The 27,769-nt window shown below is 36.4% G+C and overlaps 2 protein-coding genes across 4 annotated transcripts; one reads left to right on the forward strand and one right to left on the reverse strand.

The window, feature by feature from the left end:
- Positions 1 to 9,465: 9,465 nt before the first annotated feature.
- LOC131156361 (uncharacterized) lies at positions 9,466 to 11,706 on the forward strand. 2 transcript variants are annotated; one of them, XM_058109986.1, is made up of 3 exons: positions 9,466 to 9,724; positions 9,825 to 11,131; positions 11,397 to 11,706. In XM_058109986.1, the coding sequence occupies exons 2-3, from the start codon at positions 9,877 to 9,879 to the stop codon at positions 11,480 to 11,482; spliced, it is 1,341 nt and encodes a 446-aa protein (XP_057965969.1). In that variant the 5' UTR covers positions 9,466 to 9,724; positions 9,825 to 9,876; the 3' UTR covers positions 11,483 to 11,706. The 2 variants fall into 2 exon arrangements, with proteins under 2 accessions (XP_057965969.1, XP_057965970.1); XM_058109987.1 differs by lacking the exon at positions 9,466 to 9,724 and adding an exon at positions 9,745 to 9,793.
- Positions 11,707 to 12,150: 444 nt separating this feature from the next.
- Positions 12,151 to 27,606, reverse strand: LOC131155712 (pectin acetylesterase 6-like). 2 transcript variants are annotated; one of them, XM_058109057.1, is made up of 12 exons: positions 27,219 to 27,606; positions 26,436 to 26,518; positions 18,893 to 19,022; positions 18,703 to 18,776; positions 16,909 to 16,995; positions 16,706 to 16,830; positions 16,532 to 16,592; positions 15,701 to 15,754; positions 15,521 to 15,598; positions 13,421 to 13,526; positions 13,159 to 13,304; positions 12,151 to 12,392 (listed from the first exon to the last, which is right to left on the reverse strand). In XM_058109057.1, the coding sequence occupies exons 1-12, from the start codon at positions 27,400 to 27,402 to the stop codon at positions 12,285 to 12,287; spliced, it is 1,236 nt and encodes a 411-aa protein (XP_057965040.1). In that variant the 5' UTR covers positions 27,403 to 27,606; the 3' UTR covers positions 12,151 to 12,284. The 2 variants fall into 2 exon arrangements, with proteins under 2 accessions (XP_057965040.1, XP_057965041.1); XM_058109058.1 differs by lacking the exons at positions 12,151 to 12,392; positions 13,159 to 13,304; positions 13,421 to 13,526 and adding an exon at positions 14,051 to 14,629 and having other exon boundaries at positions 27,219 to 27,567.
- Positions 27,607 to 27,769: the final 163 nt, after the last annotated feature.

Genomic DNA, 27,769 nt, shown 5'->3' on the forward strand with positions numbered 1-27,769 from the left:
CCAACCTGGGTCTGCCAGGGAGCACTGCGTCTCTCCTCCTCCACTTGGACCAGACAACAGGGGGCGGGCCTTATTAGACTAATGATTGGCCCCACAAACCAACACGTATCCTTTTCAGTGTGTTTTGTCCTCACTCACACACTTCTTGAGAAAACTTCCCAGGTGGTCACCCATCCCAAGATTGTTCCAAGCCAAGCACGCTTAACTATGGAGTTCTTATGAGAAAACTCCCGAAAAGAAAGGTGCACCTTGTTGATATGGGTAGTAACATCTAATCCTTTTTAAGTCTTTCATCCATGGGATATCACAAAACAAGTATGAGAAGTAAAGGAGACATCCCTTGTTAGACCAACTGGACCCAAGAAAGTGTGGGTACTAAGATAAAATACTATGACAAAATCCTTAAAATTCAATTGATATCAAATCTATGGAAAAACATATAAGGATATTGAACAAAATTGAAATAGAGAATAAGGATAAAAAATTTTCAAGCTTATTAAAGTTGATCTTATTGAAACTGATGAAACAAATTGTTGGCCTCAATTAATGAATAATTCATACAAACCTTAAATTAGAAAGTATTAAGTCTTAAAAAGAAATCTAAATATTGGGAATCCATATGAAAGAAAATGTAAAGCAAGCTTATTGTATGTTGATATTTGAGAATAAGAAACAACTTGAGCAAAATTGTAGTATAATGCAAATGATAATGATATGCTCCCTACTTATGTGATGTGCTGATATGCTATATGCTACATGAAAATGATTGATGATTTGTGGTTCACTATATATTGAAAACTTGAGCATGAAATTATTGAACTTGATTTTGAAGCATTAAATTTTGATATGATATCCATGAGCTATACATGATATAATATTAGCTTTGGTATTTATAAAGTATATTTGTATCCATGAATATTTTAATTGGTATCACAATTTAAAAGCTCAATTGATTTCACAATTTAAAAAGTTCAATTAGAATTTGAGCATGACTAGCATAATTGTATCTGTAACGACCTGCTACTTATATCATTTCCTGTTAGTTTCATTTCTCATTTTTTTTTTAAAAAATATATATATAACATATAACCAATCTATCTGAAATACTGCTGAAGATATCTCAGGCCAAAACGAGCACTGAGAAAACTTTATACACCATACATTCCTATGCAGCGGTTCACAAGAAACTATAAACATTTTTATACAATACCAGAGAACTATGATTCCAAAAATGCAAATATACATATCACAAAGTTCCCTGTGACATCTTCAAAAACCTAGGTCCTACCCCAAACTACTGATACCATAGAAACACCTACCCTTCCAGTAAGGGTAGCGTAAGCAGTCCTCGACCCGCGAGCCTGATCAGCTCGCCTAACTGGATCTCCTGAAAAATAGTAAGTCACTGGGATGAGACAACGCTCAGTAAGAGGAAATATGTTATTACTAGTGTGTGGCGGCTGAGTTACACATTTAATATACAGATATAATATTGATACTGTAAAATAAATATGCTGGTATGTTGTACAAAACTCTCATAATGTAATTTAAAATACAATTGTATATCTGAGTTTTCTATTCATACATACTACTAATATTATAGTATAACTGCTGCTGTGTGATATATTTGTATATAGGAACTTCTGCTAATACCCTGGGATCTATATGTCATGATTTAACCCCTCATGATAGGGTTGCGCAACCCGTAGGCTGGACTTACTCTGATTGGCCTACTAGGCAAGTCAATCTATATCTCTATCATCTGCCAATTTAGCCCACTGCAAAGAGCAACTCAGTAAATCAGGTAAGAGGAATAAATTATTATAGTTATTTTTTAGAATTACTGATTTAGGTAATACGTGAAAATGACAATATGTTATTTTGCCTGAAATTATTATTATATGAATATCAGATAAAATTGTGTGACATATAATTAATATTGAATTGTGGTGTTTTGGTATTTGAAATATAAGAGGTGATGAAAAGTGATAAATACTTATGAGTATTTTCTGAGAAATGTTGAAATACGTGAAACATGGTATATACTATTATGAGATGATGGAATGTGCACAAAAAATGATGAGAATATTTTTATTGAGATGAATTAAAATATACTGATATGAAAATTGTTTTATTGAAAAATGTTGAAACGAGGATATATAAATATATTGAAGAGTATTTTTCGAAAAATGATGAAATATGCAGTATAAAAATGTTTCACTGAGAAATGTTGAATAATATGAAATGAGATATATATGTATTATTATGAAATGAATTTTGAAGTGTGAATATTAAAAATGGGAATATTGCAATATAAATTCTGCAATATAAATATTGAAATGTGGAAATTGAAATGTGAACATTGTAAAGTGTGAAAGCTGCAATGGGATCATTAAATACTAGGAAATGTGAACATTGCAAAGTGCGAAAGCTGTAATAGGATCATTGAAATATGATTGATAAAATGTCAATACCGCATAATGATTGCGGGTATGTGGTAATGATAACCCTGAGGGATGGATATGGAAACCTTAATGATGGGTTGTGATATTGAGCACGATACTGTTACTAGTGGTGTTAGTGCAACCACACGGACTCGTGGAGCGTGTGGCGTGACAGTCGATTGAACTATTTAGTAGAGTTGTTGTGCCTCCTGAGTCCAGATCAGGGCTATAGGTCGGTCAGTTGTACTATAGATATGAGATATATGATATGATATTTTGGTCTAACCGGGTCGACCAACCACGGTTAGATCCAGCTTTCGGTGTAGTGACCCGAAGAATAATAGCATTTTAATAATAAGAGGGAGGGAAAATAGAACTAGAAATAGAAGGAGGCCGTAGACTTCGTCGATGAGAAAATACCGAGATACGGTTCGAGCTGCTCTGAATTTCGTCGACGAACACAAGGCCTCATCGACGAATTTTGTGAAGGGTTCGTCGACGAACACAGGGTCTCGTCAACGAACTTGGCCCTATAAATAGTGGAAACTTGGGATTTTATCACATTTCTCTCGCCCCTCTCTCTCTCTCCTCTCTCTCTCCTACGACTCCCTCTCCCTTCTCTCTTCATTTTCGGTCTCACCGGTCGCCAGATCGACGATCCGAAGCTACCACAACGCTCTTGGCGGAGTTCTCTACGCATCTACCGAAGCGGATCGTCGGGAAATCAGAGTTGGAAATCATCCCAAATTCAGGGTAAGGCCTTTTAGTCTCCTTTTGGCCTTGTGGCAGTTAGAGAAAATGTTATAGACGGAAAAATACTGATGTTTAGTTCTAAAAAATATTGGTTTCAAGGTGTTTTATAGGAGGCCTTGCGGGTATCGGACTAGAGTACAGTAGGGACTTTTCAGAGATAAGGTAAGGGATATATGCTATGCTAGGAAATTTCTAAAAATTATGCAGTGTATTTATTTACGAAAATTATGTATTACAAATGGTGTGGCTTGAGTATACGTATGTAATATGGGAGTATGTTTTATGAACCATAGCTTCATGATTTTATGTATTTCAGTGCTATGATTATGTGAATTACAGTACCATGATTTTACAGATTTTATTACCATGATTATACGAATTACAGATACAATATTATGATTATGTAATTCCAGTACTATGATTTATAGAGTTTAAAGCATGCCATGTTTTCTATTACCATAACATACAGAGTATACAGATAGAGCATTTACAGAGTATATATATAGACAGTTATACAGAGGTAGCATCGAGATGCTACAGTTACAGTATTTACAGAACAGAAAGAAAGCGTTATGGTAATTTTGAAAACATGATGAAAACAGTGAAAGAGTATATATGAATATGTATATAGTATTAGACCCTGTTGGACCATATAGTTTACAGAGCACAGTACTGTAACTACATGCAGTATATAGTTTACAGAGCGCAACCGCCTATTCAGATAATAGGCTGTAAGTCGATCGTATAGTGCCCTTGACGTGGATAGGCTCCCATCAGATATTGGTAGAGGTGGGCAGATCGACCGAGGGAGTATAGTGATTTACCTAGTCGGCTAGCCAGTGTAGATCCCACCTACGGGCTGCACAACCCTATCATGAGGGGTTAAATCATGACATACAGACATCCACAGGGGAAATTTTACAGTTATTATTATGTATATTATGATTTACAGAAACAAGAGAATTACTTATGTATGTTAGAAGTATTTTGAATATTAACTTAAATACAGATGTGTTAAATGACATGAAATTGGTAATGAATATCATGATTTATACTGTATTCATAGATCCAGATGTACATGATTATATGGAAACGGATTTTTATGATATGATGACTCACTTGCCACACACTAGTATTAGCATATATCGTCTTACTGAACGTTGGCTCATCCTAGTGTTGAAATATTTTTCAGGTGATTCGGGTAGGCGAGCAGATCAGGCTCGCAAATAGAGGGCATCTATAGTGCCCCATCAGAGAGTGAGTATCATTTTTTTTGGGAATGATTTTGTGTAGCTCTAGCTAGTTGAGGGCATTTTTAGGGATACAGTTATGTTGTATATATTGCAAAACATTTCAGAACTCTGTTATTGAATGTAATGGTTTAGGTTATGTTTATATGATTCTGCTTCTCGCTGCTTAGGTTAACACAATGGTATCAGAATATGTTAATTGCTATTATGGAAAAAAAAAATCATGTTAATTAAGCAGGTCGTTACATTCGGGCTGCATAACCTCGACCATGGGGGGGAAGCATGACATAGCGAATATCCTCAGGGCAACCATGAGTTACAGACATGGGTATATTGGTTACCAAGCACACTCATGAGTTAGATGAAAGCGAAAAGTAAATGAAAATGGGAATGAGAAAGAAAATGTGAAATGAAATTGTGTGAGTTAACATTATAAATAATTAAAGGGAAATAAAACTCATCGCCTAGGGGCTCATTGAGTAAGGTGAGTGGCCTGATAAGTATTAGTTGTGGCCAAACCCGAGTTATTCAGGTAAGAATACAAACGATATTAGAACAGAGGGAAGCTGCTTATATGGGCGGGTAAGCTTCTCTATTTTCAAGAATTTCGATGGTAAACATGAGTTGTGTACGAATGATTTTAGAGATGAAATTAAAAGTTTTTGAAAGCTTGTGTTGTATATCTATATGACTGTATATATGGAATGACATATTTTCTCAGAAAATACAATCACTAATATGTTTATGTATTATGATATAATGAAACTCATACTATCACACACTATAAATAATTTATTCCGTCTTACTGAAATGTGTCTCACCCGAATTATCCAAAATTTTCAGGAAATAGAGACAGACCAAGAGATAGATCTCTGAGATAGTGTGGAGCGGATACCTTGATATACAGGGTAAGTTTGGACTAGAGAGGGAGGTATAATCCCCTAGGGTTGTATTGTTTTTGGGTAAGATAGAAATGTGTGTATATGTATGTTGAAACTCTGGATATTGTATTCTGGATGGCATGTATATTATGTCTTCCGCTATTAGGTTGTGTATGTGAAATGCCGGTTTACCCGGTACCTAATGCGGGTCGGGTTATGTATGGTATCAGAATTGTTGACGTGCTTGATGTATGATTATTTAATATTTAAAAAAAAAAATTGGTATGAAATCGGGGCTTCACATTCTCGATGGACGAGATCGGAGATGGTAGAGGTGGAGATCACCATCTTGGCACGGTAGGCAGAAAGAGATGGCAGAGGTGTCGCCGCGGGTGGGAGTCTCTTCTAGGGATTGAGGGTTTTAACTACTAACTTGTTTTGAGCTCTTCAGTCTGTAATTCTTCTTATTATTCAAGCCTTTTTCCATAGTGGTCTCTTTGCTACTTCTACAAATTCAAGTCTCTAAATCCTCAAATCTTCAGACCTCTTTTCTTAACCCTAAGAATTCTTTCTCAACAATTCATTTTCTTTACATTCAGTCAATGTTTGTGTCTTAATATGACTTAATATGTTAATTTCAGTATTTGTCCACCATTTCACCTTTATTTTTGACTTTTTGTACTTTAAACCTATATATTTTAAGTTATCACATCAAAAAGGTTTTTTTCATTCATAGTTGGCTCACCTCTTGTTTGCTCTTAATTTTGATGAAGTAAAAATTAATTTCTTTGCTGTCAAGATTGAAGTTAATATCTGAATCACTATCCTTATAGGGTTTCTTATATTTTTCAAGAATATGGATATTCTCATGGCATCAAAAACAGTTTTATAACTTTAAAAAATTATGTGATTTTATTTAGTGATTTGATTGAATTTTTACTTTTAATTATAATTTTTTTTGGTAAAGATAAGAAGTGACAAAAGCGTCATGGTATTTGTGGTGGCAGTCTGATGAGTTGACAGCGGATGCTGCTGCAAATATAAGCATCCAACTTGGGAGAGGTGCTAGCTTAAATTAATCTTAAAGAAAAGGACGGGGAGCTTGAACACGTGTGCGCCTCAGAAGGAGCAACGTGGCCCTACCCACCGTCCTTTGGGGTCAAAGGGGTAAGTGTCCGCCGGTGGCCTCCTCATTTTCTTACTTTACTTTATATCCTATTTTGAGTGAGAGTCTGACTGACTGACACACTCATGGTTAAAGTTAATTGAAAACCTGTATTATACTAAACTAATATTGACCAAAACTCCTTAGAAACCGATTTAAATTTGAATTAAATATAAAAATTAAATATAATTATTAAATGATTATGTTAATATATGATTGGTATATTTAACATTTAAAAATCAAAATGGTCAATAGATTCTCAACAACCCTTGTAAAAAGTAATTGCTAAATATTTAAAAAATCCATTAAAAATAAAAAAAAATCATAAACAAATCGCCGAATGTTTAGTTCTCTAAGGGATGATATATTTGGTTCAGTTTCGATTTCGATTTGAGAAGACTAAAAGCTGCAAGGTTCGGTTTGGTGTTCGATTTGACTTATAAATGAACCGTAATAAACCGATTACACATCTACTCTCCCAAAAAACTATTATTTTTTATAAAATATAAGAAAAGAATTGTGTTTTTTTTTTTTTGACAAATTTTAGGTGAGATTTGTAAAATTCTTAAAAGTTCAGAGGAGATCTTGAAAATTTTTGAAATCTTACGGAAAATTGTGATCTTTTTGTCAAATTTTGAGGGAGATATGTTTTGTCGTAAATATATCTGCTATTTTCTCATTTTATATTTAAAAAGTGACATAAATATAGTTCATTCTTAAATTATCAGGTTTTTCTATAATTTTTATTTTACTTTTATATTTAATAAATATATTTGTGAAGAAAAAAATAATAAATAATTTTGTATTATTTTATTAAAAATAATTAAATCATGAGTGATGATAAATTAAGCTTACTCAGAATATAACTATCAATTAAATGCATTTACTCATAAAGTAGAAATTTAATTAAATTTATGAACCCAGACAAAATTTAAGTGACTTTTTGCATTAAAGAGACATATAGCATTCTACATTTTATAAAATTGTATCCAATAATAATTTATTTCTTATTTTTAAAATATTAAGTGAAAAACAAAAGATAATTTTTTTAATATTTATAGGGGAGAAATATCATTAGTATTATATCCTTTTACTATTACTTTCTAACTAAAAAAATAAAAATGTTAAATAAATGAGTAAATGAAAAGCACTAATGATATTTTTATAGTATTAATAATATTTTAACCAATCTTTTCTTTTTCTTTTTTTAATAAAAAAGAGATATTTGAAGACAAAAGCAAATTTTAATCTTGCATCAATCCACGTGGTGGTGTAAACTCATATCATTAATAAAGAATTGATTACTTAATAACATACCCGAAAGTCAAGTGATGATGTTGAACATAACATTTTACTAAAAAATTTCTCTCTCTCTCTCTCTCTCTCTCTCTCTCGGGAAGGATCATGAACCATTGCGACCGCGTAAAAGACGAGGACACTTGTCGCCACGATGAATCACCTTCTCTATATTTCGTCCTCTGCACTCTGCACTCTGCACCACCCTCCATCCCCCACCTCATCACCTCTGCCCTCTACTTTCAACTTCCGTGGTCTGTGCTTCCCTATATATTTTTTTAAAAATAATTTTCCCTTTGATAACTTTTTTATTTTTATTTGACAAAATATTATAATAGAAAGCGAGGAGCACGTCCTTGGCGCGGTCAAGTCCGCGGGTTTAGGTTCTTATTTAATTACTTTAATTTGTTCTTTCAATCAATGCACCCCCATTCATCTCTTTTTTTTGTTTTGTTTTTTTAAAAAATTCGGAACTGAAACTTGAACAAGTCCTTTAAATTCGCAATTCAGTGCTTAAGATACTATAATTTCTTAATTAAAGTGTTAGGACTCGAATTTTAGAGGGTTTTATTGAAATTATAACTGGGATATGTTATGTATGCATGACCCTCCTCCTTTTGTTGGTGGCCTGGTGGTGGGATGAACACGTTTGGATTAGATTGGTCAGTGTAAATCACTTGGCCTCCTCCTCCATCCCCTTCCCCACCTCTACCTGCTAGCTAGCTTAGCAATTGAAAGGGACAAGAGGGGCGTCCACTCTCTCCATCCATCCATGCACCATTGATTGAATTATTGTTGTAGGCTAATAAGCTAACCACACATACCAATTGAGGCTCAAATCCCTGGCCTTTCATTCCCCACCACCACCACCCCGGCAAAGTATCAAAATCTTTACCCTCCATTGTCTCCAAGTCCTTCAACATGAACATCCACTTCGATCTCTCCGTTCATAAGAACTTGTTCAAATTTGTGCTTAATCCTCAAGTTTCTTAATAAACTACACATCCAAGCTTGAACAAAGTCCAACTCTGCAACGCAATTATTTTGAAATATTTGATCAGCTGCTCATTCTATGGTTGTTTGTATATAGGCTCGAATGAACTGAATTAAGCCCAGTTAAAAACTTATCAGCTACTATACAAATTTAAAAGCCCAAAGAAAAACAGAGGTAATAAAAGATTTTGCTTTATAACTCACTTAATCTCACGCATTTAATTCTTTTCTCATTCCTAAACTAGTTTGACAAATCAAACACTAACCCTCTACTTTGGTGTGTAAAGTCATTCACCAGGAGAGGTTGTTATTATCATCAGTAGGAATGAAGGCCATTGATATGCCGACATGAATCAACCACACCACACCAATGCACTCTATATTTTTTTTTATACACATTCCTTTCATGAGTTTATCAAATAACTTTGCCATCAAATTCAACTCAAATGCAATTGATGCTTTAATGAACAATCTCGATTCAAATGTGAGTACTCAAGCTCAAGTTTTTTTTTTTAAAAAAATTATCCACTAGTTTAAGTTCGCCTTCTGATCTCTGTCCCTGTCCGTCTCTAACTTGAAACCATAAACATGGCGGAGCCGAAGGGGCAAAAAAGTAATCAGATGGCAGTACCACCGATATACATAAAGGTTGGTATATATAATTAAATAGGGGACCCGTCGTGTGGGGGCGAGGTGATCGAGGTCGAGGTCTCTCCGTTAAAAAAGAAACTGGCCTTATCATCATATGAAAAACGAATGATTCACAAAGCCCCAATAAGTCCACCTACGCACTCGTCATCCATCCCTCATTTATTATTACAGAGTGAGGAAAGCAGATAGCTAGCTAGCTCCCTATTAATTCATTCCCTCAATATCACTATTCTTCCTCCTCCTCCCTTCTTTCTTCTTCTGCATAGCCTATTAATTTTGTCTCTTAAATTAGTATGTGTTCAATTCGCTCCTCCCTTCTTTCTTCTTCTGCATAGCCTATTAATTTTGTCTCTTAAATTAGTATGTGTTCAATTCGCTCTTCTTCTATTAGTTTTGCAGGTCGTAATTAGACTAGAGACATCTATTTAGACGCACAGCCTCATATGGCGTTTGAACATGAAACCACAGCTACTACCCTTCTCTACTCTTCGTCAGTACTTATGCAGGAAGATGACGATGATCAGGAGTATTGCAGCAGTAGTGATCCACCAATTGCTAATCACTGTCGTCATCGCGATCATCACCAGCATCATCATCAGCAGCAGCAGTTGCTGGCAGGTTTGTACGAGTATGATAATGATCATCGTCACCTTCCTGATCACCCCCACATGTCCAGGCTATCAATCTGCAGTAACAGCAGTACTACAAATAATCCCATGTATTCTAATGGTGATTTGATCTGCCAAGACGACCAAGACGAAGAAGACGACGACGACAATAAGACTGTGGGGATGTGCATGTCCATGCTGTCCATCGAAAGCTTTGATGCTGATGACGAGGAATGCTCTGATGAAAAAGAGGGTGATATTAATATTAATGAGGGACTAGTTTTGTGGGACTCCGACGATGAATTACAAGTGGGCTTTTGCTCCTTGCCGGCGACGCCTCCACGACGAAGGCCAATAACCAGGGGAAGAGAAGGTAGCGGAGGAGGAGGAGGATACGTTATTAATTCGCAGCAGGTCAAAAAGGAGTATGGCAGCGAGAACGAAGGTGATCATCAGAAGTTGGGTGTTCTTCTCGGACAACAGGACGCAACTGCTAGGAAGAGGAGGAGGAGGAGGAGGAGGATCACGAGTGAAGGATGGGGCGTAGGAGGAGCTCATTTCATCATTAATAACAGTGGCGCTACTAGTACTTTTACAACTGCTAGTTATAAGGAGAAGAACGTGCATGGACGGCTGGATGAGAAAGAGAAAGAGGAAGAGGATGAAGATGATGATAAAATGGAGATAGGCAGTGGTGGTAGGAATATGATTAGTAATGGGTGCATGATGAGCAACAAGGAGGAGGATAACAAGGGCAGCAGCTGCTTTACTACTACTACTACTACTACTACTACTGGGACAGGGGAAGAGAGTACTGAAGGGGGTGGGGGATTGGTGGTGATAACCAGGCCTAAGGGAGGGAGGAGGTGTCTGTGCATGGACTTGGAGGAAGTGAAGGCCTGCAAGGATCTTGGGTTTGAGTTGGAACACGAGCCCATTGCTCGGTTTCCCACCGACCAATATCCTAGTCCCACTTCTGTCTCTGCCTCTGCTTCCCCAATCCACCAGCAGCAGCATCTGGAGTACTACCCCAACACCAGCAGTGGCGCCAATTCTCCAATCCTCTCTTGGCGCATGATCTCCAGCCCTGGTTAGCCATCCTCTTTATCTCCTACCTACATACCTTTCTGTCTACCTGCCTATTTCAATTCTCCATTCTAGTCTAGGTTGAACTAGATCGAATAGCTTTTTTAATTTTAAATATTGTTTATCAAACTCAGAAGGATGGTGAACAATTATGGAACAGCTTTATTGATTGGAATGAATACCATGCCCACTCTAAGAATTGATTAAAAATATGCATTCACACAAATTAGGAATATGGCATTGATTTGATGTATTCAATTCAATTTCAGGTGACGATCCACGAGATGTCAAGGCACGGCTGAAGGTATGGGCGCAGGCAGTGGCCCTTGCATCGACTTCTCGCCAAACCACCTAGAGGAGGATTGATTTACATTTGAAGATTAAGAGAACTTTTTTTCTGTTCTTTTCGTATATAATTTGGGAAAAAGAAAAAAAAAAAAGGTTCCTCTTCTGCATTTACGTTTCTTGCCCTTGTAAATGTATGGATATGATAGGCAGTAAGGAGACGTGCTTGGTGTAAACTTGTAAGACTGTTAAGAGTTCATTTTGGGAATGATTTTTGAGGGGTTCAGCATTCAACCTTTGTCCTCTCCATTGAAACAGCGTGACAAATTTAAAGCTCTCTCCCATTCTGTACATCAGCGCATGGCTGACCCTTTAGCTCGTATCTGTCCTGATGTATATTTTTGTGAGCTTGAGCTTTGGGTTTGAAATCAATATGAACTTGGACAAAATAGTATAAAATTGTATTGAATTTTGTCTAAATCCACAAAAATCAAAACACAACTGAACTGGATATTTGTTCCTACTTTTCAATTTTCATTCCAGGTTCTTGGTTTTTGTACCTAATTTTTGTTTTAAAAATTTTTTACACTGATAACAAACAGCTCCTTGGCTTCCTAAACAGTAACAGTAATTCTTGGATTTTTTCCCCCTTTTTTCATTTCCTTAGACAAGAAGACCATGCGTGAAAAGGATCCACATATAAACTGCATTGGCAAAGAACAAATCGGGGCAAGATGCTTTTAATGATGAGGTGCACTAGGCACAAGTAAATGATCTTATTATCTTTGTCAATGAGTGTTTTAAGTAACTTGAAATGAAAATTCAAAGGATACAGCAAGAGGATGCCACATGAGGGGCCAACGGATCAATTCTCACTTGAAGACTAGGTTATGGCAGGTGTTATCACAGGGGTATGGACAGTCGATGGCTTCAATAGGTGCTCGATCGAAGTACCAGTCTCCAACAGACTTTGCAATCCCCTGCAAGTTCATCATTTGGTCATACTATAATAACTAAAATCTATTTATAATTTTTCATGAAAAAAAGATGCAAGCAAAATACACAAGGTGAGAACTGCCCGCCTGGACCTCATATGTACAAACTTGTGGAGCATTTTTCATAATTGAACTACAGTTTTCATAAATTCTTCTATCCCAAAGGCATTCGCTGACTTACTGTTAATCCTTCTTTCAATGTTGAGTTTTTCCCTACACCCTTACTGCATGTACCTTCCAATCCACCAAAAGTCATCAAACTCACAAATCTAAGCACCATCCACATTTACAATCTTTCAAATGTCCTACATCCTTCTGAAATATAATTAAAAATTTGTCCACAAGCATCATGTCTAATTGCTTTATATGCTGCTCTGCATCCAGCCATGTGGTCTCCAATTATCCACTAACCCCATTCATGCATGGGAAATAAAAAAAGAAAGACAAATACTTTCTCATCTTCTCCTATACAGAAATCTACTCTCAATTGCATGACATAATAAACACAGTATTTATTGTTTGTTGAGTTTCTATTGCATTTAGTCTTATAATGGGATTAAATGTCACATTGCAAGTGGTCATTCTGCCTCAAACTGCAGATAGCATTGGATAATATTGTGTGACAACTATTTAATAACCATAAAATCCATTTATATAGAAATCAAGGAAATTGGATCACTTGTCAATAATCTATATTATATTTCTGATGGAGTCTGTTTCGAAACTACATGAATGTTAAATTTGAGTGTACCTCATTTTTAATACGAGGTGAATCATCAGAAAACCATGTGTCTTGTCTCTCCGTTTGGCAATGAGCAAAACATGAATTTATAAATAAACCATTCTGTTCAGATTGTGAGAAAACTTGTACAGCAGTGAGCATTTGACTCCTGAACTCTGCTTCACAGGACAAAAAGACCCTTACAAATTTATGTTTACATTTTACAAGTATGAGTAAAAATAGAAACCAAAGCATCACAATAATAGTAATAATAATAAGCATAAAATATCACCTTGGAGAAATTGGATCTGTGTTGCATTACAACGTGCATGGTTTGATTTGCATTCATTCCAATATCCATGAGGATCAGCTGATGATGGAGCCAAACTAGACTGGAGCTGATGACAATCAACATCCACCACTCATAACAAAACTCTATTATTCAGGAAATTTAGTGGATCAATCATAAAGTGAGAAAGAGACATGATAAAGCAGAGCTGAAATGAAGAAGGGGCCAAAATTTTCAACTTTTTTCTTTCCTAAGATGCCTTTACTGAGAAATATGGTAATATTAGTTTGCTGAGTCAAGATAATTTCTACAGAAGATTGGCTGCTTGAAAAGAGCCATGAGGAGACTGAGACAACAATGAATAGTATGGTTAATTGAACCTGTATAGCATGTTGGAATAATGCCAAGAAAACATAGAAGTTGTTCTGTATCATTCCAAAAATTAATTTTGGGAAGTCATATTCATTTTAGAAATATTTACTAATTTTAGACATTTTAGGAGGAATATTGGAGAAAAACATTAAACTTAATGGTCAAGAAATTCATAGCACTTAGTAGGTTTCAGTATCTTTGATGTACTACGCAAGCTAAAAGAAAAAATTGAAAAAGTAACGTGTAGAATTAAAGCATGTAGTGTAAAATGAGAAGAGCTTCAAGCATGTTGAGCCATTGTATAATACCGCTAAAACTAAAAGGAAAGTTGTGATGGCTATAAGACCATGCTATATGAATCAAAATGTTGGCAACTAAGAAGCAACATATCCAAAAATTAACAGACTGTTTGGGATCCATGTTGTTGCCAGTTTTCTGTGTTGGCTGTCACGTGATTTTGAAAGCAACTTGTTCGGCTTCATTTTCAATCTCTAAAAAAAATGTTCTGCCGCAACATGCCACAATTTTGAAAACCACAAAATGTGGTTTTCATCCGTCTTTGGGATCCCATCTCATTTGTCTTTTTCCTTTCTCGTCTGAAACAACTACAGGCGGTGATCTCAAATTGGCTGGCAGCAACCCCATTTTTTCTGGCAAAAGCTTGAGGTCTAATATCTTCTTTCCAAGTGGCTCAGATGGAGAGGGTGACAATGATGAACTTGAGAGTAGGTTGAGGTCACACACCACCTTCATGCCGCTGTATCTGTGCCACCAGCAATATTACTCTGCTGCACCGCTCCCCTGCTGCTGAGTTATCATTGTCACTCTCGATTGCGTTTTCTGCATGGTTAGGTTGAGTTTGACGTGAGCGGGAAAAGATTCTGATTCACCACCATCATCACAACGCTGTCCAAGAGATCCTAGAGCTTTTCCATCTTCCACTTGCTCTCTCTCTCTCTCTCTCTGAAGTGAACCCCCATCCTCTTTTTCACTTCACTTAGTCCAATCAAACAAGTTTCCAGTTTTGGTTTCTGTTTTTAAAAATTTTGACAATGTTGCCAAACACACCCTTTTAAAGTTGCAGAAATGATAATGATAATGCTCATGTAGATGAATTGGAAGATAAGGTAAGAGAAGGGCATTTAAGATGGTTTAGGCACTTGCAGTATAGGCTGGCTGGCTAAAAGTAAGGAGTAGTTCATTCTTGTTAGTGCAGTAAAAAAGGGGGGGGGGGGGGGGCACGTGCAGGGCCGGGAGAGGAGGAGGTTAGGCCTCTAATAAATTAGTCCAAGATATTGACTCAGAATTTGACAGAAATCCAACCTTGGGAGGATATTGCCCCTAAATTGCAATGGAGGAAGAGGATTCATGTGGCCGACCCCTCCTAGTGAGACTTGAGCCTTGGTTGACATTGTTGTTCTTGTATATTATTTTTCAGAAAATAAACACAATAAAATGCAGAAACATTCAGCTTTTATTTTTAATTTTTTTTTATAAATTCCATTTTCAGTTGGTGGATTGCAATATAGAAAATCCATAAATGACATTTATTTGTTTCCAAAATGTGATCTCTCATCATGAAAATTCTTGAAACAATTTTCAAATATGCTCTCCAACATATTTTGTGTTATTTAGTTTTTAAAGGAACTGGGGACTATAAAATCACAATGCCAACTCTTCCCAATTTACATAAGTAGGATAAAAATTTGACACAATGGATAAAAAACTTACCTGCCATGCATCATATGCTGCATTCAGAATAAAAAGTGGGGTCTTGACATTTGCAATCAAATTCTGAGGGAAAAAGCACTGAGAGAGAGAGAGAGAGGGAGAGCAAATTTTAAATTTCTTCACATAATAATAATGTGCTTAAATTACTAGAACGAAAAATCAAGAGCACAATTGGGTTACCGAAGTTGAATCAAGGTGGCTGGTACAAGAAGCTGGCAGATTCTTTTGCACTTCCTAAAATTTCATTCAAATATTTTCAAATCAAAATAGCAAAACATAGGAAGCAAGCAAAACCTTATCTACAAGCCGACAGTTTGACAATAGCTTGAAGAAACTGTTTTTACCACATTGATTCATAATTTAACCAAACTACAAGGATTCAGATGTTCAAACTCTTCTGCAAGAAGATAAATTTATTGAATATTTCAAGAAACTCAAAACTAAAGAACTTGTACATGTCATATGAATGCCAACAATAGATGCCCATATTCAAATTTTGGGATTCAGATATTCATATGCAATATGAGATTTTCTAATTGATCAATGCAGATCTGCATCATCCAATTTCATGAACTCATCATTGGTAACCTTAATATCAAAACTAAGGGATTTCTATCTTTAGGTAAATGGATCAGTGCATATGGTTCTTCAAAGGGTGAGGCTAGTTGATGAACAATTCCTACAACTAACTAAAACAAATAAGTCATTATCCAGATGGCAAGAACTGTGTAACAAGTTAGCATGGCTATCAATCTTGACAAAGGATCCATTGTAGTAACCCTACAGGTTTCAAGCACATAGAACACATAAAAGATGGTAAAAGAAATTCCAGAACAAGACTTTTGAAAAATTTAAAGCCCGTTGAAACTTGAAAGACCTTCCACAGGTCTGGATGAGCATATACTTAAGATACGTACTTCAGAACTAGAATGGATGCAGGTGATTATTGTTAATATTTGCAGCAAATCAATATAATCAAAACCATATAATTTAAAGACTAATGAAAGTTACCTGTAAGCTAATTACACCTTCAAACAAATTCCTCAGAGCGCGCCCGCCAGATACATCAACTCTAATTTACAAAATGAAAAAGGAAAAAAAAAAAGAAAAGGAAAGAATTAAATTTCAGCCAGAGAAATGCATCAATAGACTTCTTTTCCAACAATAAAGTATGATCAGTATTACGCATCAAGGAATAATCCAGCATCACTCAGGCATTTCACTTTAGTGGTTCGCGGAAACATATTGCGAAACTCATCACAGTGTAGTATGGATGCTAGGCCCCCCGCAGAGCATCCAGAAAGAAGAGCCTGAAATACTAACTAGTTAACAGGAGCTCTCAAAATTAACTGACCTAAATGAATTTGTATAGTGCGAGATCAAGAAACCTGGTTAGCAGTCTGCATGCCCTCTAACATTAATTCCTCCATACCAGCTAACCAGATCTTTTGTCCTCGAAAACTAAGTTCAGCAGCCTAAAATAACAAAAAAATCACCATATATAAATACAGCAATGAAAGTAATGTTAAAGATTTAGAAATTTGAACATAAAACCATTTCTCAATCCACTCCCTCCTTTCTTTACTCAACCAGAATAAAAGATAGTAATAGACTATCCTAGCCAGAAGAAAAGTTCAATAAAATTCTGTCAATATAATTTTTCTTTTTTTTAAACTTAGAAACTAGGATTTATGCATTTAGAAGTTGGAAAAAAAAGATCTAATTTGTCACTATGTCGGAAGTGCAAGTTCTTCTAATAAATTGTATTGGACTAACATTGGCGTACAACAACAACAACAACAACAACAACAACAAAAGCAAACCTTAGTCCCACTAAGTGGGGTTAGCTATATGAATCCTTTTCTGCCAATTTTTGCGATCATGAACCATTTCTTTTGATAGATTCAAGGATATTAAATCCTTACTCACTATCTCCTCCCAAGTTATTTTAGGTCTAGCCATTACCCCTTCTACTGCCCTCCACAGTAACTAAGTCACTCTTCCTTACAGGTGCACTATAAGGCCTACGTTACAAGTGTCCATACCATCTGAGTCGTCCCTCCCTTATCTTATCTTCTATAGGAGTTACACCTAACTTACCACGAACATGTTCATTCCTTAATTTATCTTTTAATGTTATACCACTCATCCATCTAAACATTCTCATCTCAGCAACTTTTACATTTTGGATATTATTTTCTTCATTGCCCAGGATTCCAATTCATATAGCATAACTGGTCTTATAGCTGTCCTATAAAACTTTCCTTTCAATTTTAAGGGTATTCTACGATCACATAGCACACTTGAAGCACTTCTCCATTTTACCCAACCTGCTTTAACTCTATGCATTACATCATCTTCAATTTCTCCTTCAGCTTGCATAATAGATCCAAGGTATCGAAATCTACAAGTGCTATTTATTTCTTCATCATCAAGTTTAACTTTGTCTCCAATATTCCTCCTATCATTACTAAAATTACATTTCATATATTCTGTTTTATTTCTACTTATCCTAAAGCCTTTAGATTCCAAAGATTCTCTCCATAATTCTAACTCAGCCTCTACTCCGTCCTTAGTTTCGTCAATTAATACAATATTATCTGCAAACAACATACACCATGGAACCTCCTTTTGAATACTCTTAGTCAATTAGTCCATCACTAAAGCAAAAAAATAAGGACTCAAAGCAGATCCTTGATGTACACCTATGGTAATTGGAAACATTGGCATACTAGGAAACAAAATAATAATGACCACTGAAAAATTAGTAAGTAGGCACAATAAAAAGGATCAAATGTTGGACATACATGCAAAAGATGAAATGTTAAGGCTACAAGTTTCATGACTATACTCGTCAGTCTCCATATTAGAAAGCTAAAGAAAACTAGATATGTTATGTAAAGAAATTTTTAACAGTAGGAAATGATAACTCATATTAAACACCAAATTCGTAAGCAAGTCAAAACAGTATTCTAAATTGAAAACCTAAATATGTCAAATATAATATTAATATAAAAATAAACTAACACTTATTCAGTGCTGATAATTTTAGAAATGAGGTCCTCTCTCTTTAAAGTTCAACCTAACAAAAACTCTTCAATAACTGGGAAATCTATTAAATCCTTGTACCCCATAAACAACAATTAAAAAAAAAATTTATCGGTAGGCAAAATTCCACTGGCCTCATTTTGATTGTCCCCACTGAACGATGCGCCATCACAGTAACGGAGCTTGACCCTGTTCCAGTTGAAAAAATCTGCAAGCAGAATATAAATATTATATACTGATGCACCAATGGAGATAAACAACCTAAAAAATTTTACCAGAGAATTTATATGATAGAGTACACAAGTATGCAGATTATGCAAACACCTGGATTTTCTTCGAATTTATTGCTTAGTATTCCTGTGAATGGTAGCTGCTTCTCCATATAGATTGATGAACCACGACGTGTTGTTTTCCGGTAAACACAATTTCTGATGGTATTACACCATCCCCCTCCCTGCATAAAGACACCATAAAGTGTAAATTCTGATGGCACCATATTTACTACATTAAAAATGCACAAGTAACCAGTTCGGTAGAAAATCAGAGTCACTACATTCTTAAAAACAGAGACATGAGAGGCAAACTACCCCAGGTACTTGTACACATAGGATCATATTGGCATGGTAGAATGAAGATTCTGAGCTGGAAAGTTGGAGGTTTGGGTGGTCTTGATAAACATTGTCAGATTAAAGATATTATAGTCAAGGCTGCCCTTGACATTGTTATGATCCAAGAATCTAAATTGGAGATGGTGGATGGTTTTCTTATTAGGAGCATCTGGGATTCTAAATTTAAAGACTGGGTGTGGTTAGCGTCTATTGGTTCCTCGGGGGGCATAGTTATTATTAGAGATACCAGATTTGCAAGCAAATTGGATGTTCTCATTGGTTCTTTTTGGGTCTTTTCACCAAGAAGTCATAGGTAAGGGTCAATGGTGGTTTACCTTAGTTTATGGTCCTAATGATCCTTGACTGAGAAATATATTTTGGGATGAGTTAGCTGTGGTTCATGGCATGCGTTCCCCTAGCTGGTGTTTGGGGGGCGATTTTAATGTCATTAGTTTTGAAAATGAAAAATTGGGAGGCTCTAGAATTGCTTCAAGCATGAGTGGTTTTGGTTATTTATAGGAATTGTGACTTGAGAGATATTGCTCTTTTAAATGCTCATTTTACTTGGTTTGCTGATGGCTCTAGATCTGTAGCTACTAGGATTGATAAGTTCTTGTTTACTACTCCAAGAAATACTTGGAATATTGAGACCTTTTTTTTTTTTATGTTAGATCTAGAAAAGATAATATTCTTGAGGAATTAAGGGCGACTGACAGACTATTGGGGGATGGTCTCATTTATGAGGACGTTGCTAGAAGACATATCCAGTTGTTCAATGAGTTTGAGCAGGTTGTTTTACGGGAGATGAGCTGAAATCTAGGATGCGTAGGGTTTGGAGGGGGATTGTAATTCTAGACTCTTCCATAGGGTGGCTAATGGCAAAAGAAGACAGAATTTAATTAAAGAGCCTTAGGATGATAGAGGAGAGTCTGAAAGGTTATTAGGAATTTGGATTGTATTGTGGGTTTGATTAGTGATTTCTATAGGAATCTCTTTTCAGAGGAGGATAAGGGAAGAGTTATGATCTAGGGGCTGGATTGACGTCCTATACCAGCTGATAAAGCAATCTGGCTAGAGAGATCCTTTGAAGAAGAAGAAGAGTTTAAAGTTTTGATCTTTGAAATCCATAGAGAGAAGACCCCTGGACCAGATGGATTTTACTATGGATTTCTTTCAAGATTGTTGGGATATTTTGAAGGGAAACCTTCTCAAAGTTTTTCGTGAATCTTTTGATAATGGGATAGTAGGAAGGAACATAAATTCTACTTTTATTACCCTAGTGCCTAAAAAGGATTGTGTAGTTAAAGTCATAGATTTTAGATCAATTAGCTTAGTCAAAAGTGTCTATATGATTTTCACTAAGGTGTTATCCGAGAGATTTTAGATCCTTGATGTTGCTTTGATAGCTAATGAAGTGGTTGAAGACGCTGTCCATAGAAAAAGAGGGGACTAGTGTAGAAATTGGATTTTGAAAAAGCCAATGATAGGGTGGATTGAAGTTTCTTGGACAAGGTTATGGATAGAAAAGGTTTCGGTTTGAGGTGGAGGAAATGGATTAGAGGGTGTTTATCTTCTACGACCTTCTCTGTGTTAGTTAATGATGAGGCTAGGTCTTGGTTTCATGCATCTAGGGTGTTGTGTTTTTGTGGCTCATATACTTGATGGAATGCATAAACAAGGAAGAAAACATAGTTGAAAGTCACTTGTGCTGAGGAGTAGTAGCAAACAGTAGACTGTTTGATCCAGAATTCAAACAATTACATTATGTTTGAAACAGTCGACTGATTAGCCCAATCAGTCGACTATTTGGCTTAGGGCAGCGAGGCTGATTTCAAAATTTGAATGTGAACGTTAACATGGTTGGGTGTTTGGAGGGAAACCTTCGAAGTGTTTATAAATATACCATTCTGAGTATATTTTGTAAGAAAAGAGAAGAAGATCATTGTGAATTGTATTGTATTGTGTACTTTGACATTTTCATAGTGAAAACCTTTGCCGATTGCTCCTGTGGATGTAGGCATTGCCAAACCACGTAAATCTTTGTGTTGTTGTTCTTGCTTTCAGATATACTGTGTGTGTGTTCCATATTTGTTCTTCATTATTGCTGCGTTTAAAATCTGTTGTGCAATTCTGAGTTCATTCACAACAAATTGGTATCAGAGCATTGTTGTTATGGCATCGGACATTTCATCTACAAAATTTTATGTTGTCAAATTTGATGGAATTGGAAAATTTGGTTTGTGGCAAACGAAAGTGAAAGATTTGCTTGTGCAGCAAGGGATGGTGAAGGCCTTGTATAGTGTTCAACTGGAAGGTATGGATGAGGCTAATTGAAGAGAATTAGAGGCAAAGGTTGTTGCTACAATACGATTATGTTTGGCCGACGAAGTACTCTATTACGTCATGGAGGAAGATTCTCCTACGGTTGTTTCGAAAAAGCTTGAAAGCGGGTACATGTCCAAATCCCTTACTAACAAATTATTTCTTAAGTAGCGTCTTTATTGGCTTAATATGGTAGATGGTTCAAACTTGAATCAACACATCAACGCATTTAATCAAATCAGAAGTGATATAATGCGTGTTGATGTAAAATTTGAAGAGGATGATAAGGCGTTGATGCTACTAAATTCCTTCCCAGCAACTCACACATATGAGAATCTAGTTACCAATCTTACATGGGGGAAAGAGACCCTAAACTTAGTGGCAAAGGGGTACTCACAGAAAAAGGGAATAAATTATGATGAAATCTTTTTACCTGTGGTCCGACATACTTCCATTAGGGTAGTGTTAGGATTGGTAGCTCATTATGATCTGCATTTGGAACAAGTGGATGTGAAGACGACATTTCTCCATGGTGACTTGGAGGAACAGATTTATATGATACAACCAGAGGGATTCAGTGAACCAGAGCAAGAATACTTGGTTTGCAAGTTAAAGAAGTCTCTTTATGAGCTGAAACAGTCTCCAAGGCAATGGTACAAAATATTTGATTCCTATATGATCAAGATTGGGTACAGAAGATGTGAGTATGATTGCTGCGTGTATGTAAATAAGCTTGATGATGGCTCTCTTGTTTTCTTATTGTTGTATGTCGATGACATGTTAATAGTTGTAAAAGATTTAACTGAGGTAAATCAGTTAAAGGAACTGTTGCACAAAGAGTTTGACATGAAGGATTTTGGTCCAACCAAGAAAATACTTGAAATGAAGATTCGTCGGGATAGAACTGTAGGGAGGTTGTAGTTATCTCAGGGCGGTTATGTGGAGAAGGTGTTGGAAAGGTTTAGCATGGCTGATGCTAAATCGGTATGTACACATCTAGCGAGTCACTTTAAATTGTCCATTGTTGAATTCCCAACTACGGATGATGATATCTGGGACATGTCAAAGGTCCCCTATACTAGCGCCGTGGGGAGTTTAATGTATGCCATAGTGTGTACAAGATCAGAATTAGTAGATGCAGCGAGTGTGGTGAGTAAGTTTCTTTCTAATCTGGATAGACAGCACTGGGAAGTTGTCAAATGGATTTTTAGATACTTATGGGATACTTGTAGTTATGGCAACATGTTCGGCAAGCAACAGGATAGTCCATTAGTTGTGGGGTTTGTTGATGCTGATTATGTAAGGGATATGGACGACAGAAAGTCTACAACGAGTTATGTCTTTACCCTTGTGGGAGGACCTATATGTTGGAGGTCCATGGTACAATCCTTGGTGGCATTGTCTACAACTGAATCTGAATATGTGGCAGTTGCCAAAACTGCAAAGGAAGCCTTTTGGTTTACCGGTTTGGTCAAATAGCTAGGTATACAACAAAGTGGGGTTGTGCTAAGTTGTGACAATCAAAGCGCTATCTACTTGGCGAAGAATCAAGTGTACCATGCTAGAACCAAGCATATTGATGTAAGGTTCCACAGGGTCTGGGAATTGATTACTTCAGGTGAACTTGCATTGGAGAAGGTTCACACAACTAAAAACGCAGCGGACATTTTAACAAAATCGGTTACTATTGAAAAGTTCAAGCATTGTTTGGACTTATTTCATGTCTTCAAGTGCTAGAAGGGAGACGATCCCAACCTAATGTTCCAAGGTCAAGGTGGAGTAACAAGCTATGTTTTCAGGTTCTCCTAAGGGGCGTATACTCACCAAGGTAGAGATTGTTGTGTTTTTGTGGCTCATATACTTGATGGAGTGCATAAACAAGGAAGAAAACATAGTTGAAAGTCACTTGTGCTAAGGAGCAGCAGCAAACAGTCGACTGATTGGTTGGAATAGTCGACTATTTGATCTAGAATTCAGACAATTACATTTTGTTTGGCTCAGGGGCAGTGAGGTTGATTTCAAAATTTGAATGTGAACGTTAATATGGTTGGGTGTTTGGAGGGAAACCTCTTAAGTGTTTATAAATATATCATTCTGGGTATATTCTGTAAGAAAAAGAGAAGAATATCATTGTGAATTGTATTGTATTGTGTACTTTGACATTTTCACAGTGAAAACCTTTGCTAATTGCTCCCGTGGATGTAGGCATTGCCAAACCACGTAAATCTTTGTGTTGTTCTTGATTTCAAATATATTGTGTGTGTGTTCCATATTTGTTCTTCATTATTGTTGCGTTTAAATTCCGCCGTGCACTTCTAAGTTCATTCACAACACAAGGGTCTTAGATAGCGGGATCCCCTCTCCCCTTTTCTCCTTACTATTGTAGTTTATGGTTTGAGAAGGATGATTGAGAGAGGAGTTGAAAAAGGTCTCGTTGAGGGGATTAAGGTAGGAAATCATGAGTGTGTCATTTTGCATCTCCAATTTGCAGATGATACTATTCTATTTCACACAGATAACATGGGTTGCTTCTCTAATTTCCTAATTATCCTTCAGGTTTTAGAGATATCTTCTGGTTTGAAGATTAACTTTTGCAAGAGTGGTCTGGTGGGACTTGGCATTAATGTTGACCCTTTTGTTAGGTTTGGGGGTTGTGACCAATTATCTATATAGGTGTTCCCATACAAGGTAATCCTAATGCTGATTTTTCTTATGGGATCCTGTTTTTGAGGGAGTGGCTAGGAGACTGGATGGGTGGATAGGAGCGTTCTTCACCTTAGGGGGTCAGATAACTCTTATCCATGCGTGTCTATCATCCATTTCGTTGTACTATCTCTCTTTTTCAGAATTCCTGTGAGAGTAGCGTGCAAGCTTGAGAAATTAATGAGGGATTTCTTGCAGTCCAGTGGGGTAGAGAGTCAAAAGAGATCACCTTGTAGGTTGGGAGACTATGAGTAGGTCTAAAAGGGAGAGAAGTCTAGGTCTTGGTAAGTTGGTGTCCAAGAAAATTAGTGGGGTAATGGTTATGTCACTTCCCTTTAGAATCTAATTCTCTGTCATAAGGTAATTCACAGTAAATTTGGTCTACCACATAATAGGTGGAATGCTAATGTTGGGGTTAATATTATTTAGGCAAGTCCTTGGAAGTTTATATCTTAGATTTATGATTATTTATTTTTTAAAATCCAGTACATGGTGGGTAATGGGGAGCAAATTCGTTTCTGGGAGGACCTTTGGACTGGGGAGATGCTGTTGGCTGTTGCTTGTTCCCTGTCTTTATTGAGTCTCTATTCTTCATGATAGTCCCTTTTTCAATGGGATAGTCTCTCTTGGAATTTCCATTTTAGGAGAAATTTCGATGATAGAGAGATTGATGAGTTGGCTCTTTTAACCAGCTTGCTTGATTCTTTTCACGCTCATTTAGGGAATGATAAAAGGTTTGGAGTTTAGATCCTTCTAGGGATTTCTCTTGTAAATATATTTTCTCTTATTTGACTTAAAACCCTGATGAGGATCCTTTTGGTTTGTACTCTTTGAATGGAAAGTTAAAGCTCCCTCAAAAGTAAAAGCATTTATTTACTCTGCAGCACTAGATAGAATTAATACTAATGATATGCTTTAGAAGAGAAGGCCTAGTAAGGCCCTGTCACGAATGTTTCTGTCCTTTATTTGAGCAGTAGGGAGGCTTGCTCATGCTTGTTTCTTCATTGCCCCTTTACTTGGGTTGTCTAGAATAAATTCTTTGGTATACACGGTGAAGACTGGATTTGTCCTTCCACTTCGAAGGATTTTTTCTCTATCACATTTAGAGGTTTTGGAAAAGGGAAGGATAGTAAGGCCATGCAGCGATGCACTATTATGGATGTTATTAGGAGTGTTCAGTTGGAGAGAAATGCCAGCATTTTCAATGGGGTGGCCACAGGTAAGAATTTGGTTTGGAGTAAGAGAAGTCTATCTTGCATCACTGCAGGTGTTGGCAAATGGCTGTTTTCATCATGTTTTCCCAGAAGGCCTGCAGCGGGACTGGTTGGCCCTGCTTCATTGATTTGGTGTTCAGATTTTTTTGATCCCCTGGTGTAATTTTTTGTTATTGTTGTAAAGGGAGGATTTATTATGCTCCCATTTTTTCTTTTCTATCGTACTTTTTTTCTTTTGTTGTACATTCTTATCTCTTCTAATAAATTTCTTTGTTATTCGAAAAAAGAGAATAAGCACATCATAGCCAAACACCAAACAGATGCATCATGGGAAGATGTTCAGAACCTTCCATTGGGATATATGACTCATCCCCTGCCTGTGCTATCTCAAGTGCATGGCAGGAAGCATCAAATTGAAGTAAATAAAATTGTTTAATGAGTTGAATTTACAATTCAGCATCAATATTGAGAGACTAAATTCAAATGCATCAGTGGCTGAGAATCAATCTCAATCAGAGTCATATACCTATAATGAATTTCCATACTTTCGTAGGTCAAAGAATAAATGCAAGTGAATAGAAATGGGAAATTTTCATTCCCCCCCCCCCCCCCTCCCCGGCATATAACAGGCATGGCCTCAGAAGTTCAACATCTTATATCCATATATTTTTGGGGAAACTTGAAAAAACACTTGAAATACAGATGATCACAGGAAAAAAAATGAATGAAAATCAATATGAGGGAAAGATATGTAGCACCATGATGCTGCAATCAATTCTTTAGACTGGAACAAAGGAGGAGAGAATTGTTTTGAGTGTAACAGGTCTGGCAACATCAGCAACATTCATCAATCAATTATTCAGACTACATTAAATTTTAAGGCTCCATTTTGACCTCAGTAGGCATGCTCCTTTCTGTTTCTAGATCCAAGCAGAGGCAAAAAGGCAAGTGTTTATAGAATATAAAACTAGCATCTATTTATACTCTAGAATCCCATTTGATTGAAGTTGTATCACAGACCTCCAATTGAATGAGCCAACTATTGGCACCTGATCCGTTCCCACGATCTAAATGGTAACCAGGCAACGTCCCATCCAAACAAACTGTAGCATTGGAATACATAAAATTGAGAATTGAATTAATTCTTGCAGTTTAAGTAACATATTGGCATATTGCTAAGAATCTAAACATTTGTTATTTAACTGACAAATATGCGCGTGCGCGAGATAAGGTCCGAGAACTACTAGAGATGAAGTACTAAGTAAATATTAACTTGTGAAATTGATCATTGACTTGATTGTGATTTATAACAAACAAAAGAATGAATATAACATGCAAATATGATCATTCTTGAATAAATCTCAGCCAACTAGGCAACTACAAGCAAATCAAGTCTAAGTCATGAATAATAATTGAATTAAAGAGATTCCAAAGAATGCTATCCACAAACAAGATCTCACTCGAAGAAACGAAGCCTGAAAGAGAAAGTCTACATAAAGAGCATCAATTGAATAAAATACGCGTGCTCTTTAATGATCACTTTTAAGTATAATCAAAATCTGAGACTAGCAATATCATCAACATTAACAATGATATGCAATGAAATAACAAATGCAAAGCTTTTCTGGAAAAACAAGCTTATAACAGAGTCAATAAGTTAATGAAACTGAGGAGTAGCCGGAAAATCCAAGACAGGCAGCATCATTGAAGCGCTATTTGTGACCGAACCAAACAGGCAATGCACAATAGATATGTGCATCAAATTCATGCATTATGTGTACTGAGAGAGGGAGAGAGAGAGACCAGCTCCTTTTGAAGCAGCTGCTTGAATAAGAGTGAGAGGAACCATGGAAGGTTTGGGAGCAGGTACTGTCGCATTCAAGCCATCTTCCGATCTCAAGATCGTCAGTTCTATGGAACTGCTGCTACACAAACACCAGGCCGCCGCCGCCGCCGCCGCCACCAGTACAGCCGTCGGCAGCTTCATTTCCTTTTTTTAGTTTGATTTTCCGGCTGCTCCGTCCCTGGCTCAGCCACTCATGGCTTTTTCCTACTTGCAACGCGTCTTTCTCTTCTCCGTCCTCTCTTTATTCCATTTTTCTTTTTTTCTTTTTTTTTAAAAAAATAATAATAATTTCTGCCTTTCAAGGAGAGAGAGTGGCTTCTGTTTCGTTCTTGAGGCTTTGATTCCGCGATTGTAGGGTGTGGCACAGCAATACATAATTGCATCTTTTTAACTGTCATTTTTCGTTTTAACTTAATGGTGAATTTCCCTGTTTATTATTTTAATGACAATTTTAAATTTATCAAACATTTGTTTATCAGAAGTCAAGTTTACTGTTTATTTAAATAAT

This window comes from Malania oleifera, chromosome 5 (genome assembly GCF_029873635.1).
Source record: "Malania oleifera isolate guangnan ecotype guangnan chromosome 5, ASM2987363v1, whole genome shotgun sequence".
NCBI classification, from domain to species: domain Eukaryota; kingdom Viridiplantae; phylum Streptophyta; class Magnoliopsida; order Santalales; family Ximeniaceae; genus Malania; species Malania oleifera.

Bases quoted from the DNA above. Each gene is read 5' to 3' on its own strand.
- LOC131156361 (XM_058109986.1), top strand. From the start codon at position 9,877: ATGGCGTTTGAACATGAAACCACAGCTACTACCCTTCTCTACTCTTCG. The intron at 11,132-11,396 runs GTTAGCCATCCT...ATTCAATTTCAG, and splicing joins GCGCATGATCTCCAGCCCTG to GTGACGATCCACGAGATGTC.
- LOC131155712 (XM_058109057.1), bottom strand. From the start codon at position 27,402: ATGAAGCTGCCGACGGCTGTACTGGTGGCGGCGGCGGCGGCGGCGGCC. The intron at 18,777-18,892 runs GTGTTTGCATAA...TTCTGCTTGCAG, and splicing joins TAAATTCGAAGAAAATCCAG to ATTTTTTCAACTGGAACAGG. The intron at 13,305-13,420 runs GTGATATTTTAT...CCTGTGAAGCAG, and splicing joins ACAGATCCAATTTCTCCAAG to AGTTCAGGAGTCAAATGCTC.